Here is a 15,623-nt window from a genome sequence, read left to right as displayed (position 1 = left end):
ATTGGGCATCTGCATGTAGTTCTCTCTGGTTATAACGAGTCTAGGGGCATTAAGAATACTGGCAAGAAGTGAAACCAGAAAGATAGGCAGACAGCGGGTGAGGGCATCTCTTGGGCTATGCTGGTTACTTGTGCTTTATTGTCTAGGCAGTGAAGAATCATTTGTTTTGAGCAGGTGAGTGACATGATCAAATTTACCTATTGGAAAGATAATTGGCAATGGAATGATCATGGATTAAAGAAGAGGAGAGGGTTAGAAGTAGGGAAGCCTGTTTGTTTCTTGCAGGCTTCATCAAAGACTGCAGAAAGTAACCAGCTTCCTCTATCAATCTGACATTTTTCTACCAAGTCTGCTAAAGCTCAATAGGTCTACACATTGTTTGATTTCTATAATAAAATTTCTATACTAAAATTGGTTAAAATAGCGTAACTAGCTAATAACTGTGTATACAAGAATTGCTAATTTCTCTATTTTTAAGAATTTTATTTTATTTCTAAAGATTTTATTTATTTGAGGGGTGCCTGGGTGGCTCGGTCAGTTAAGTGGCTGCCTTCGGCTCAGGTCATGATCCCAGGGTCCTGGGATCGAGCCCCACGTTGGGCTCCCTGCTTAGCTGGGAGCCTGCTTCTCCCTCTTCCTTTGCCCCTCCCCCTGCTTGTGAACTCTCTCTCTCTCTCTCGTTTTCTGTCAGATAAAGAAATAAAATCTTTAAAAAAAAAAAAAGATTTTATTTATTTGAGAGAGACAAGCAGGGGGGAGGGGCAGAGGGAGAGGGAGAAGCAGACTCCTCACTGAGCAGGGAGTCCAATGTGGGACTCAGATCCCAGGACTCTGGGATCATGACCTGAGCCGAACGCAGACACTTAAACCAACTGAGCCACCCAGGCGCCCTCTTTTTTTAAGAATTTTAATCATTCTTAGGGGCACCTGGGTGGCTCAGTTGGTTAAGTGACTGCCTTCGGCTTAGGTCGTGATCCTGGAGTCCCAGGATCGAGTCCCGCATCGGGCTCCCTGCTCGGCAGGGAGTCTGCTTCTCCCTCTGACCCTCCTCCCTCTCATGCTCTCTGTCTCTCATTCTCTCTCTCGCAAATAAATAAAAAATTTAAAAAAAAAAAAAAAGAATTTTAATCATTCTTTTTTCCTTTCAAGACATTTAGAATACTGAATATGTATTTTAAGGCATTTCTGTCTTTCTGTTTTTGTTTTTTGTTTTAAGTAAACTCTGTGCCCAATGTGAGGCTCAAACTCACAATCCCAAGATCAAGATTTTGCATGCTCTATGACTGAGCCAGCCAGGTGCCCCAAGAATTGCTAATTTCTTAACCATTTTTCATATCAATAAACCATTTGCAACACTTTCACTTCTTAAAAACTCTTCTACTTCTTTAAAACACTTCTACTTCCTTAAAGAGAATCTCCCTGAAACCAGCATCCTGCTTAAACCTTGAAACCAGTCACTGTGGACGAGGAAACTGGAGTACCAGTATTGGATAGGACACATGCCCATCCCTATTGTCAGGTGAAGTAGTGTGATTGGCAGTCCTGCCTGAATCCTGGAGAAAGGGGCAGTTGAGATATGTAAATCTGACCTAAGAATGTAGTTCAGGTGGACATTTATTAGGTATTTTCTATCCTTAGCCTCTCATAAGTTAAATTTATAATGAAATAAAATAGCTATTTCTTTCCTATGTCTTTTCTCTCTATTTGGGTAGAAGAACAGGGTTGTTATCCTGTAATAGAAGATAATATTACTATTATTCACATTATTTTACTTACTAGATAATTTGGGAAACAAGTTCATGATTTCTCCTTACATTTGGATGGTGAAAGTAAGTTGCCAAAACATTTTCAAAAAGATAATTTCACATTTTACAATATTTGAGAATGTTGGAGTAGAAAGAGACTGGCAGTTTACTAGTTCAGCCACATCATTTTATAGATGTATTATGTTTTTAAAATGTGTCTATGTTTTTTTTTTCATTCTGTATTTCTTCTTACATATGTATATATATATTTTTAAGATTTTCATTTATTTATTTTAGAGAGAGAGGGAGCAAGCGGGGGAAGGGAGAGGGACAAGCAGACTCCATGCTGAGTGCAGAGCCTGATGTGGGGCTCAGTCTCATTTGGGGCTCAATCTCATGACCCTGAGATCATGACCTGAGCTGAAATCAAGAGTCAGATGCTTAACCAACTGAGCCACCCAGGCGCCCCTCTTCCTTTTTATATTTAGTTGAATCTAACTCAGTCCTGATGTTTTCCATTTCTCAATTTTAAAAGGAATAGTGGGAGTTATAGATGAATTCTAAGCATTAAGTTGCTTTTTAGTGGATTTTTTCCCTGTAGGTTACTTGCTTTCAAGTAATTAAAAAATATGCACTTGACTCTTCAAAAATTAAAGATTGTTTTAGGGTTCTGACATATATTTTCTCTCCATTAGAGTTCCCATCTTCCTAGCAAGAAGAAAATAAAGAGACAGTTCTTTATAAGCCAAATGATTCTCCCTGTTCCATCCAGGTTCCTGAGCCTCGTGTCTGAACCACCTATGCATGATCCCATGTTCTCTGTCTGGTTCTTCCTTATATCTGTTTACTCAACATCATTTATATTTTTCCATCTGCTCCCTGAAGACAAGGAGCTTAAAAGTGTCCGAGTGAGTTCTGTGTTAAAACACAACCTTATCAGTGTACAATGTTTTGTACTTTCATTTAATGAAAAGTGTCTTCTTTTTGTATTCATATAAAAGTGTACCCTACTGGCTTGTTTTAAAGTCATTTGAAGATCTTATTCTTACTAACACAGGGACATGGTAACATTTGCATTTTTAATTCCTTTTACCAGAATGGGAGACCATGACTGAGAATGAGGAGGTGACACCAAAGCCAAGCATTTCTCAAAGAGCCGATTCTCAAAAAGGAACATCCAAAAGACTTCAGGGAGGTGTTCCTCAGATCCTAGATTTTGAGGAAGCATGTGAATGGCAAGTTTTGGCAAGTCATTGGGGAACTAAAACAGGGGAAAGAGATACCCTAAAGAAAGTTTCCGTCTGTGAAAGAGATAAGAAGAAAAGGACTCTACCAGAAAAACAAGGCCAAAAGTGGAAGGAATTTGGAGAAAGCTTGACTTCAGGTTCAGCTCTTTCTGAAAGTTTAATAGGTACTGAAGGAAAGAAGTTTTATAAATGTGATATATGTTATAAACATTTCAATAAAATCTCCCATCTTATAAACCATCGGAGAATCCACACTGGTGAGAAACCTCATAAATGTAAGGAGTGTGGAAAAGGCTTTATTCAGCGCTCAAGCCTTCTAATGCATTTACGGAACCATTCTGGGGAGAAACCTTATAAATGTAATGAATGTGGGAAAGCCTTCTCTCAAAGTGCTTACCTTCTAAACCATCAGAGAATCCACACTGGGGAGAAGCCTTATAAATGTAAGGAGTGTGGAAAGGGCTTCTATAGGCATTCAGGCCTTATTATACATCTAAGGCGCCATTCTGGGGAGAGACCTTATAAATGTAATGAATGTGGGAAAGTTTTCTCTCAGAATGCTTACCTCATTGACCATCAGAGGCTCCACAAAGGGGAAGAACCTTATAAATGTAACAAGTGTCAGAAAGCTTTCATTCTGAAGAAGAGCCTCATTCTGCACCAGAGAATCCACTCTGGGGAAAAGCCCTATAAATGTGATGAATGTGGAAAAACCTTTGCTCAGACCACTTACCTTGTTGACCATCAGCGGCTCCACAGTACAGAGAACCCATATAAATGTAAAGAATGTGGAAAAGTTTTCATTCGAAGCAAAAGCCTCCTCTTACACCAGAGAGTACACACAGAAAAGAAGACTTTTGGTTGCAAAAAATGTGGGAAGATTTTCAATTCAAAGTCAAACCTCATTGACCATAAGAGGATGCATAGCAGAGAGAAGCCATATAAATGTACTGAATGTGGGAAAGCCTTCACTCAGAGTGCTTACCTTTTTGACCACCAGAGACTCCACAATGGAGAGAAACCTTACGAATGTAATGAGTGTGGGAAAGTTTTCATTCTAAAGAAGAGCCTCATTTTACATCAGAGGTTCCATACTGGAGAGAATCTCTATGAATGTAAAGACTGTGGCAAGGTCTTTGGTTCTAACAGAAACCTCATTGACCATGAAAGACTACACAATGGGGAGAAGCCCTATGAATGTCGAGAGTGTGGGAAGACTTTCATCATGAGCAAAAGTTTCATGGTCCATCAGAAACTACATACACAGGAGAAATCCTACAAATGTGAGGATTGTGGGAAGGCTTTTAGTTATAATTCAAGCCTGCTCGTACATCGGAGAATCCACACTGGAGAAAAGCCCTTTGAATGCAGTGAGTGTGGAAGGGCTTTCAGTTCTAACAGAAACCTCATTGAACATAAGAGAATCCACAGTGGTGAGAAACCCTATGAGTGTAATGAGTGTGGTAAATGCTTCATTTTGAAGAAAAGCCTCATTGGACATCAGCGAATTCACACAAGGGAAAAATCTTATAAATGCAGTGACTGTGGGAAAGTCTTCAGTTACCGCTCAAACCTTATAGCCCATCAGAGAATCCATACTGGTGAGAAGCCCTATGCATGTAATGAGTGTGGGAAAGGCTTTACTTACAACAGAAACCTCATTGAACATCAAAGAATTCACAGTGGGGAAAAAACCTATGAATGTCATATATGTAGAAAAGTTCTTACCTCTAGTAGAAATCTTATGGTACATCAAAGAATCCACACTGGAGAGAAGCCTTATAAATGTAATGAGTGTGGAAAAGACTTCAGTCAGAATAAAAACCTTGTTGTACATCAGAGGATGCACACTGGGGAAAAACCATATGAGTGTGAGAAGTGTAGAAAATCTTTTACTTCTAAGAGGAATTTAGTTGGCCACCAGAGAATCCATACAGGGGAGAAACCGTATGGGTGTAATGATTGTAGTAAAGTTTTTAGGCAGAGAAAAAACCTTACTGTACATCAGAAAATTCATACAGATGGAAAACTTTGTGAATGTGATGAGTCTGAAAAAGAATTCTCTCAAACTTCAAACCTTCATCTTCAACAAGAAATCCATACTGTGGAAGAATTCTCTTGGCTCCAAAATGCCAATGAGTCCAAGACAGAGATTCAGAAAATCTAGTGTCATTTGTAAAAGGGGATAAAATCCCTGCCTACCTAAGTAACTATTAGACAAATGGCAGTGTATGGTCCTTGCAAGGAAAAAAATTCATGATTGACCCTTTTGTAGACAAATGATTTGCATGTGAAAGAAAGTTAATCTAGACTTTCAAGACTACATAAACCAAATTCTAGTTAAAGAATATTATGTCCCAGATCATTTGTTATGACTCTGGAAAGGAGCCTTAGAGCACTTGAAGGCTCTGAAGAACCTTACGACATGTAATGATGTAGTTGTAAATGATAGCAAAAATATCTTTGTATTAAGAAATGGACATTGTTCCTGGAAATGTGTATATTGTACATTTTAAAAATAGCATCACTGCTACAAAAAGTCTCTATTGACCATATGATTGAGACATGTCAGACATGGAGTTGAGTGGGCAAGAGTCTGCTGTTTGAGGACAACTTAAGAAGAGTACTAGATTTGGAATTAGAAGACCGAGGTTTGGGTCCTGGCTCTTCCTCTTACTAGCTATGTGATGTTGTTAAGTCAGCCTCTAGGCCTCAGTTTCTCTGTCAGTCAAGTGTTGACATAATGCTTTCTTAAAAGGGTTTGAGGATTAAGTGAAAGGATGGTTGTGAACATACTTTGTGAAATAATTTAGTTGTCAATAAAGTTGGGTAAAAGAGGTATGGTCAAAATCTAGAACATGGCATAATGTAATGTTTGTTTATTACGTCAATATTAGGACTCTGGGAACTTCAAAAATACTCATTTTTTAAGAGGAAGTATGATGGATAGCTTACTTTGGATTTAATAGTCTAGAAGACTTTTTAAAAAGATAGCTTTCAGAATTTGATGGGATTAATAGATAATATGCCTAGTTTGTTTTGGTGGTAAAATACTGGCTTATTATGGAAAAGCAATATTATGTCCAGTTGTTAACACTGAGGCCAAGGAAAACTGTTTTTCAACCTTCAGATTTGAAACCTGGCAGATGTAGAATGTCAAAATGGAAGGACAGTCCTGTGTTGCTTTCCTTGTTCATAGGGAAAAATCCTTAACTCCAACCCCTGAGCTAATGATCGCTGCCACTTTATTCTCAGTTCTAATCAACATTTCACCATTGCTGACATATGAAAGCTTGTTACTCAAGAAGCAACATTCTGTTCCAGTACTCAACTTACTAATAAGTTTCACAAGAACCAAGTCCTTAAAGCTCTGATTAAATCGATTCAGAATCCACCCCTGAGTGGTCAGGCCCATTACTGCCTGTGAACCAATCATTCATTCAGTCTGTTCTCTTTTGTACATTTGTAGATTTAATTCATCCTATATTCTTGAGTTGCTATTTTTATATTGTAATTCTCAAGACTCCCAGTTCTGCAGCTGGACTATAAATACCTTAATATCCAGATTGTGTTTCTAATAATAGCATTGAACTGATGTGTTGATAAATGTTACTAATTCAACCTCAGAGTTCCTTGAGGTCTGGTTCCTCATTAGACTGAAAGGTAAACAAGAGTGAAAAATGGAAGGGCCCAAGATTCAAAGTCTTAAGACCTGGGTATAAGTCCGCTTCTGCCACTTTCCTTGGACAGATGCTTTTATTACTTGGAGCCTTGATTTCCTCATCTGTGTAACAGGAGAGAGAATATCTACCTCACAAAGTTGTTATGAGGTAATGAATATGGAGATGCTTTGTATCTGTGCTATAGAAGAATCACTACAGATTATGTAATTACAAAGGGGAAGATGTACTTTAACAGAGAAGCTGGCATTCACCTCTTAACCATCACTAAGACCAAGACAACCTACATTATCTGCCTCCTCATGTGATGCAATAAGCCAGAAGTGTAACCTGAATTTATCAAGCTTCTTAGACCTAATCGCCAGTTTACAGGAAATACAGGAAGCAGACGAACAAGATAAATGACACAACAAGAAACAAATTTAGAACAGGGACTATTGTATAAGAAAACTGCACTGGATTCTTCAAAAATATGATGAAAAAGGAAGAGGGTGATAATTGTTGAAGCTGGATGAATATTGGGTGTTCATTGTACTGATCTCTGCTTTTGTATATGTGTTAAATTTTCCAGAATGAAAGGTATAAAAAGTGGGTGAGGGAGGTTTTTAAAAGATACTGAAGAACCATAAGACACTAAGAGCCAGAGATAGACTCACACAAATGCCCAATTGATTTTTGGCAAAGGTTGAACAATTCGGTAAAAGGGATAGCGTGTTCAACAAATGCTGCTGGTGGAATTTGATATCCATAGGCAAATATCCATCCATCCATCCGTCCATCCATCCATAGTCAGGAGCTAGGACTAAGCAAAGAACTCTTAGATTTACATCAAAAGCAGGCTCCATAAAAGGAAAAATGATAAATTGGACCTCATCACAATTAAAATAATTTGCTCTGCTAAAAAAACAAAAACAAACACTTTTTAAGAGTTATAAGACATTACAGACTTGGGGAAAATATTTGTAAATCATATATTCAACAGGATTTGTATCTATACTACATAAAGAAATCTCAAAACTCAACAATAATAGATTCATTCAATTAGAAAATGGGCAAAAGACATGTAAAGACATTTCACCAAAATATAGAGAGCAAATAAATGAAAAGATATTCACCATCAAATACAAGTTAAAAAAAAAATGACTGCACACGTGTCAGAATAGCTTAAAAAAAGAAAAACAGTGTTATTAAATCTTGGCAAGGATGCAGAGAAACTGGGTCTTGTCTGTTGCTGGGAATGTTAAATGATACAACCACTCTGGAAAATAGTTTGGCAGTTTCTTAAAAAACCAAACAGGCGCTTACGATATGACCTGGTATTTGTACTCCTGAACGTTTACCCCCAGAGAAATGAAAACTTAATTCAGACAAACATATGTACATGACTGTTCATAGCAGTTTTATTTGTAATAGTCAAAATCTGTAAGTAACCCAAAATAGCTTCAACAAGTGGCCAAAACAGTATTCTATTTATACCATGAATACTTACTACTCTGCAATAAAATGGAATGACCCATTCCTGCAATGACAAGTGAATTTCAAGAAAATTACGCTGAGTGAAAATCCAATCTCAAAAGGTGGTATTCTGTATGATTCTACTTATATAATATTCTAAAATGACAAAACTATATAGAGATGAAAGACAGATTAGTGGTTGCCAGAGGTTAGGGATGGTGGGAGGGGGCAGGAGGGAGAGAGAGGGGTAGCACTTAGGAAGGTCTTTGTGATGTTGGAACAGTTATGTATCTTGATTGTGGTAGTGGTTACACAAATACATGTGATAAAATGAGGTAGAAGTCTACACAAACATTGTACCAGTTCAACTTCCTGATTTTTATATTAAATGATAATTATGTAAATTGTACCTGTTGAGGGAAACTGGGGGAAGGGTATTTTTCCAACTTCCTGTGAATTGTTAAATTCAAAGTAAAAGGTAAAACAAGACCCTAAAAAAGCCATAACCAAATGCAGTGTGAAACCGATTTGAAAACAAATGATGAAAATACATATTTTAGGGTAGTTGGGGAGATTTGAATATGACTGGATATTAGATGATATTAGGAAATTGTTAGTTTTCTTACCATTATGTAATGGTATTATAACGTTTGGAGAATATTATTATTAAAGGATGCATTTTGAAGAGTTTGGAATGAAGTGGTTTGATGTTTACAACTTTCAAAAAAATATTTTTCAGTATATAGAGAGAGATAAGGAAAACGTAGTCAAGTGTTGAGTCCAGATGCAGGATACAGGTATTCATGGTACCATTCTTTCACCTTTTCTGTACCGTTTGTATTTTCAAAATAAAACGTTTGAGGCAAAATTGTCAGGGCTTTCTACAGACAAATGCTTTGTGGCTTCAGGCTCCTGCGTATGCGCCTCGCGTAACTACTGCCAAGTCAGGGGATGTACCCTTCCCTGAAGCTCAGGGCCAGAGTACACCTGCACCCTCCTAAACACTTTTGTTCCCATCCCTGGTCCGCAGCGATATTGGACACCCATCGAGAAGACAGCACCTCCGAGGTTCCCAGAGAGGCCGGCCTGGAGACTTGGGAAGCCGGAAGTCCGTCTCGAGGCACTTCCTGTCCGCTCATTGTTCTCGCGCCGACAGGCGCAGGACGTCGGATTCTGCCGGCCTTTCGGTATAGAGCCCGCGACCTCCGGCCGGCGTCTTCTATGAACACGGTCAGTGGAGTTGGCGGTGGTGGGCACGGACGTTGCGGGCGCGGGAGGGGCCATTCCAGGGGCGGACTGCCGCGACCTCCCCTCGGAGGTCCAGGCTTGTCTGTCCCTAGGGCGGCTCCGCGTCCCACCACTTCAGAAACACGGCTGCCGCCTACCGGGGGTCTGGCCTGGGGGACCTTGGAGACGGACAACACCAGGGGCCAGGCTCACCCCGGAAACAGGGCTGTTTGAGGTATGAAGGGGGAGGAGGTGGGTTGCCACATTTGGAAATAGGTAAAGGACACTGAAAGGGAAGCCCCTGATAGGGAACTCGGTGCTGTCTGGGGTGGAGGCGATGTGAGTTTTGTCAGCAGTACGGTAAGAAGGCTCGAAGTGTAGGCAGTCTTGCCTATACACAGGTGAGACGAGTGTTAAGGGCCTTCGTACATGGTAGAATTCAGCTAATCATGGAAAGAATAATCCTCCAGGATTGAGAATTGTTGCAGGAGTGAAAGTGCTATTGTTATTTAAGAAATTCAGTGTGTACGGTAAATTCACAGTAAGTTGACATAGGAGAAAGCATGTGATTACTTCAATAATAGCAAAAGGGGACTTAATAAAATTTAGCACTCTTTCCCCCAATAAAACATCTGAAGGGGAATAGAAAAATCTTAATTTCTTCATAATAAACTAAACTAGTAAGATCGTTTTACTCACAAATTAAACAACAAAAACGACAACAGAGATAAACTAGTAAGATCGTTTTACTCACAGATTAAACAACAAAGATCCGCTGGCTTGGCTATGATAAAAAGGGTGTTGTTAAGTTGGTGGTGGTGTGATTTGGTGTGATCCTTTTAGAAAGCAATTTGGCACTGTATCTCAACCATGAAATCCTTAAACCAGTAATCCCTCTATTCTGAAGGAATAATTCAGCAGAAGAAAAAACTATTTGCACGGAAAAAATTTTAACATTGTTAAGAATATAAACTGGAAACAAAACTTTTACTAAAGCAACGGCTCATAGATAGGGTTGGTTAAGTTATAATATAGTTACAATTTAGAATACTATGCCAGAATGAGGTAGCTCTGTATGTACTTATGTTGAAAGATTTATCTAAGACTATGGAATAGTGTGAGAAATATAGAAATTGAGTTTAAATGCTGAAAAATGCACGAGTGTAATCTAATCTATTTTGGGAAAATAAGCAATATATGTAAAGGTGTACATTATCTGTATGGAAATGCAGAGAAAACACTGATGACTGATAATTACTGTGTGTGTGTGTGTGTAGGACATATATTTACTTATACATATTTCTGTGTTGATCCTTTTTGGATGAGAATGACAGATTAGGAGAATTAATACTATAGGTTTTTGTATGTATAGCTACTAAAAATGATAAGCATGAAGAATGGCAACATAAAACATCTTTTTTTTTATCTTAAGACGAATACAAGGCATTTGGAAGAAATGGAAAAAATAAACAAACAAAAAGAAGCTCAAAACTACCTGTAAATAAATACATCACCTAGAGATGACCACCCCTAGATGGTGTCTAGACTCTCAGTCTTTTTCTTGAGATTCTTTACTTTATGCTATTGTGTATCTGGCGATAAAAAAAACCTCTTTGTGTTGTAATATTCCTTCTTAAAAAAAAAATGGTGATAATTGTAAAAATATATATCCCCATAGTTAAAAAACAAAAAGTTTAATAAGTCATAATTGTCAGTGTGGTTGAAGGTTTTCCCTTAAAAGAAATATCTTAGATTCGGTGCTATAGCTCTTTGGAGGTGGAGTAGGGCTGATATTTCTTAGTCATTTTCTGTATTTTTCAAGTTTTACAATAAAAATACATTAACTCTATAATCAGAAAAAAAATAAACACTATATGAAGCTGTTTGTAATGTGATTATTATGGGAATAAATTACATGTTTGCAGTTGAACCCTCTCCATCCTATGAGGGAGGAGTAGAGCAGACTCTTGCTATAGTGGCTGCTGCCTAGGCATTGGTGAAATTGGCCAGTGGGCTTAATGGCATCCAGGCAAACCTCTGCTTGATGCTAACAATGTTTTCTGGTTTTTCAGTAGACAGTCTTGGCCCTGGGAAGAAACTCAAGAAGAAGCTTTTGAAACTTAAAGATTAGATGGGGCTTGACCTCTGCTGGGCAACTCCCAGCTGTAAGAGTTCCTGTCCTGAGCAAAGAAGATGACTGCACAACTGAGAGAGGCCATGGCCTTAGCCCCCTGGGGCTCAGTGACAGTGAAAAAGGAGGAGGAAGAGGAAGAAAACTTCCTGGGTCAGGCATCCAGCCAACAAGTGCACTCTGAGAACACCAAAGTCTGGGCTCCTGGGGAAGGTCCTCAGACAGGCCTTGATATATCAGAACAGGAGGAAAAGGTAAATAATGGTCTGGGAAGAAAGTGGGAGGAGAGACCTGAAGACCTCAAGTGGTTTCAGGGGGGACTATGTCCCTCTGCTTCCACGCCTGGAGTATTATTTTCTATCTAGGGCTCTAGCCTTTAGGCCTTTGGAATATAATAGAAACAGTCTCTTCTGATTGAGGGGACATTTAGTGCTTTCTGTAAACTAGTGGTTCTCAAACCTTGCTACACAGAATTAATTGGGGAGCTTTTTATAAAATTGTGATGCTCATGCCATACTTGGTTCCAATTAAATGAGAATCTTGGGGTGGGACCCAGACATCTGTGTTTTTTAAAAACCCTTCAGGTGACTCCAGTCAGGATCTGATAGCTCTAACCTGTGCTTCTCAAATTTTAAAATGATTTAGTATCTCAAATTTTAATCACCAGGAGGTCTTGTTAAAATGCAGATTCTGATTCAGAAGGTCTGGGTTAAGATTCTGTACTTCTCACAAGCTCCCAGGTGTTGGTGATCTATGGGTTGCACTTCGAGTAGTGAGGATATACACTGTACTGTGCTCCATAATGTTTTCAAATACTGCTCCTTACCATCACTAGACAGACGAGACTGAGGTTCCCCAAAGATCATGATCTTGCTTCTCTGATCCTTAGACCTCAGAAAACTCTAGCCTGGAAAATCTCCTCATATGCTCTTTTTGTCATGCACTCCCTGGCAAGCTAGTTTTGGATGCCAGAGTGGGCAATGAAGTGAAATCAAAGTGATAGAGAAGAAAGTTGCAGGCTTGATTGTCTATCTGACTCATGTTGGGGGATCAGAGAAGACTCTGACTTTATTTTCCCTTTTTTTTGTTTAAAAAAAAAAAATCTTTTATGGTCTGCAGGAATAGGTACTTATGTTCTCATCTTGAAAACTAATCATACCACCTCCCACTAACAATCGCCTCATAAACTGACCTGTGCTTTCTTGTCTCTAGAGTCCAAACATGTTCTGGGATATGGCTGTCATCCTGAAAGCAACACAGGAGGCACCTGCTGCCTCAGCCATTGGCAGCTACTCATTACCAGGGACTCTGGCCAAGAGTGAGATACTGGAGACTCATGGGATTATGACCTCTCTAGGTAAAGTTTAACTCCCTGATTCAGAATCTGACCATTGGGGTTTCTCAAAAATCTATTCAGAGACTGGTGGTCTGGTCTCCTAAGTTGAGAAACATAGAGTATTGAGGTATTGAAACTATCAGGGAGAGCTGGATAGAGGAATGCCAAAAGATGCGTATGCATTTGTCACAGGAAATGGCTTATTTTGCACAGTCTTAAGACACCAGACAAACACAGGTGAACTCCAAATTCACCTTTTAATCACATTTACTGATTAGCAAGCTTCATATCTATTCACACATGGAGACACATCTTCTTCATGTGCTTTGTGTTTATCATTAGTTGGTGAGCCTGGAAGAGAAGCTAGCTAAGGTAAAAGAAGGGTCAATTTTTGTGGTGATTTTGAGGAACTGTCCTGGAAATGTTCTGTTTTTATAGATCTTTGTGCAGATTCCAGAGGATTTTGAGCAGATGTGTCAACTATATTGATGTTCAAAGCTAGGTCTTCATGGATGTACAGACGGCTGGCTTATCACCTGGTTTTTTCTCTAAGCTGGGACTCAGGATATGTCTGACTAGCAATGGCAGAAGCTTACCTATGGAGGAGTGACATGTAACTGTGGGTCAAGAATATGGTAGCCATGGGTGCTGTGTTGTAGAAGTAGTCTCTGGATGACTGCCAAGTTCCTTCTGGTACTCACATTCTATAAGTCTGCGTGGTCCAGAGCTACATCTGAATATTTTGAACCCACTCTGCTCTCTAACCCATTTCTCAGACTGACTGCTTTCTTAAACCAGTATTGTGGGAAATGTTAGGATTATCACCTTTCATTTTCTTGTCTGTTCTTTCTTTAATAATTCCCCCTGTCAGCAGCTTCTGTTGCCCACTTTTCTGCTCTTTATTCATTCTCTCTGGTACATTCTGTGCATTATCACTTATTTTCTGTTTCCTTGCTTTAGCAATCATTCACTGTCTTAACTCCAGCAGTGGCACCCATCCATCAGGAATGGTCACTCTTTTCTTTCTTTGCCTCATACCTTAAGAACCTGTTCCCAGCCAAAATTTACCTTTTGTGTGCTGCCAGCTGTTTGCATAGCAGCAGGTAGCAATGACGTGAGCTCTAGGAATTAAGAGAAAGATGCGAGTGTAGTTGCTGCCCTGCCTTTCATAACTCTGTGACCTTGAACAGGTCCTTTCTCTCTCAACCTCCATTTCCTGTTCTGTCAACTGGGATGTATTCATTCAGTAAATACAGGATTTTGGGGGGGGCCTGCTTTCTATGTGCTGGGTAGTGTTATAGGTGAATAAGACATAGTCTTGCCCCCCCCCCTTTTTTTTTTTTTAGCTCCCACACAGGTGAAAGAGAATAGTTTTATCTTGATGATAAAATCATATAATATACATGAACATGTTTTGGAAATTTTGATGTGTTACTGGTGGGTAATATTTGAGAGAGTTTTATCTACAGTTTCCTATGTATTAATTACTATTGGATTTATTAAAGTTTATACATTTAAAACCAAGTTTTTAAGCATTTAAACATAACTTATTTTTATTTTACTTATACATCTAGAAAAATTTTTATAAAAATAAGAATATTTGTACTTTTTCTTTAATTCATGTTTAGTTAAGGCTCAGGTTTTACAGATTAATTTTTTAAACCTTTTAAAGCATTTTGCTCCACCTACATATCAATTTCTTTATATAAAAATTTCCTCATTTTTATTCTCAATTAAAAATAGTAAAATGTATTAAGTTTCAAATTTAATATATCTAATTTTTTTTTTTTAAGATTTTATTTATTTATTTGACAGAGACACAGCAAGAGAGGGAACACAAGCAGGGGGAGTGGAAGAGGGAGAAGCAGGCTTCCTGCTGAACAGGGAGCCCAATGCGGGGCTTGATCCCAGGACCCTAGGATCATGACCTGAGCCGAAGGCAGACGCCCAACGACTGAGCCACACAGGCGCCCATAATATATCTAATTCTGTAAAACATTTCAAACACCTAAGTAGGCAGACTTTCTAATCTTATGTATAAAATCTTGATAAACACACGACTTTTGTAAATCTAATAAATTTGTAATGACTTACAAATTTAGTAAATTAAATCACCTTTCATATATTATAATACAGTCACCAGCTAAGATGGCAGACTTGTATAGCATTTCAGATCTCTTTTTTAAAAAAATGAAGGAAAAGTATTGATTTCAGAAGTTATTACTTTGCCTATCCTCTGGTTGATTACAAGTGCATTTTTAGTTTATTTCTGTACTTTACTTGGGTTACAGTAATCCTTCAAGATCCAGAAAAGGAAAAATACCATCTCAAACAAGCCAGAGGTACAGGTTCTACACTATTGGCTAATTAATAACCCAAGGGGATTTGAGCTTGAGTACACAGAATGAGCCTTCTTTCCTTTTCTTATACCCTGAGCATTGGCTAAGATCCTAGCTCTTACTTCATCCCTGTGATGAAACTGTTAAAATAACCACTACATGGAGACCCTTGTAGGCCACAGTTGTACCTGCTTCTGTAATAATTTTGACAGAAAGCATGATGCAAATAAAAAGAGTTGTTTCTGTTACTGGTTCTAGTTGGTTTCGTAATTCCCACCAGTCTTCTCTTTCATGTCTTTCTAGTGTTCTAAATCTCATGGTAAAAAGGTAGGAGTGAGGTCAGGGGATGGAAGTGAGGTCATAGACTGAAGTATTCTTGGACTTTGTTTTTGTTGGAGAGATGCTTAGTGGGAATGGGAGCCCCCCACCCCCCTTTTAAGTGATGCAGGGCTAAAGCAAAGAA

At 38.7% G+C, this 15,623-nt stretch overlaps 1 protein-coding gene across 5 annotated transcripts in view; it reads left to right on the top strand.

Annotated features, from left to right (window-relative positions):
* The window catches only part of ZNF197 (zinc finger protein 197), a 32,468-nt gene extending 17,060 nt beyond the window's left edge, over positions 1–15,408 (top strand). For 4 of the 5 annotated variants that reach the window (XM_081823216.1, XM_031019848.2, XM_031019849.2 and 1 more), the window contains 4 exons: positions 2,842–9,357; positions 11,427–11,739; positions 12,698–12,842; positions 14,637–15,408. In XM_081823216.1, coding sequence (XP_081679342.1) covers positions 2,842–5,159 — 2,318 coding nt within the window. In that variant the 3' untranslated portion in view covers positions 5,160–9,357; positions 11,427–11,739; positions 12,698–12,842; positions 14,637–15,408. The remainder of the gene's footprint in view (positions 1–2,841; positions 9,358–11,426; positions 11,740–12,697; positions 12,843–14,636) is intronic. The other variant, XM_081823208.1, reaches the window with a different exon arrangement.
* Positions 15,409–15,623: the final 215 nt, after the last annotated feature.

Source organism: Leptonychotes weddellii, chromosome 1 (assembly GCF_054177405.1).
Source record: "Leptonychotes weddellii isolate Sample4059 chromosome 1, ASM5417740v2, whole genome shotgun sequence".
In the NCBI taxonomy this organism is placed as follows: Eukaryota; Metazoa; Chordata; class Mammalia; order Carnivora; family Phocidae; genus Leptonychotes; species Leptonychotes weddellii.
Note: the sequence above shows the minus strand (reverse complement) of the source record. Positions and strands in the feature narration are given on the sequence as shown.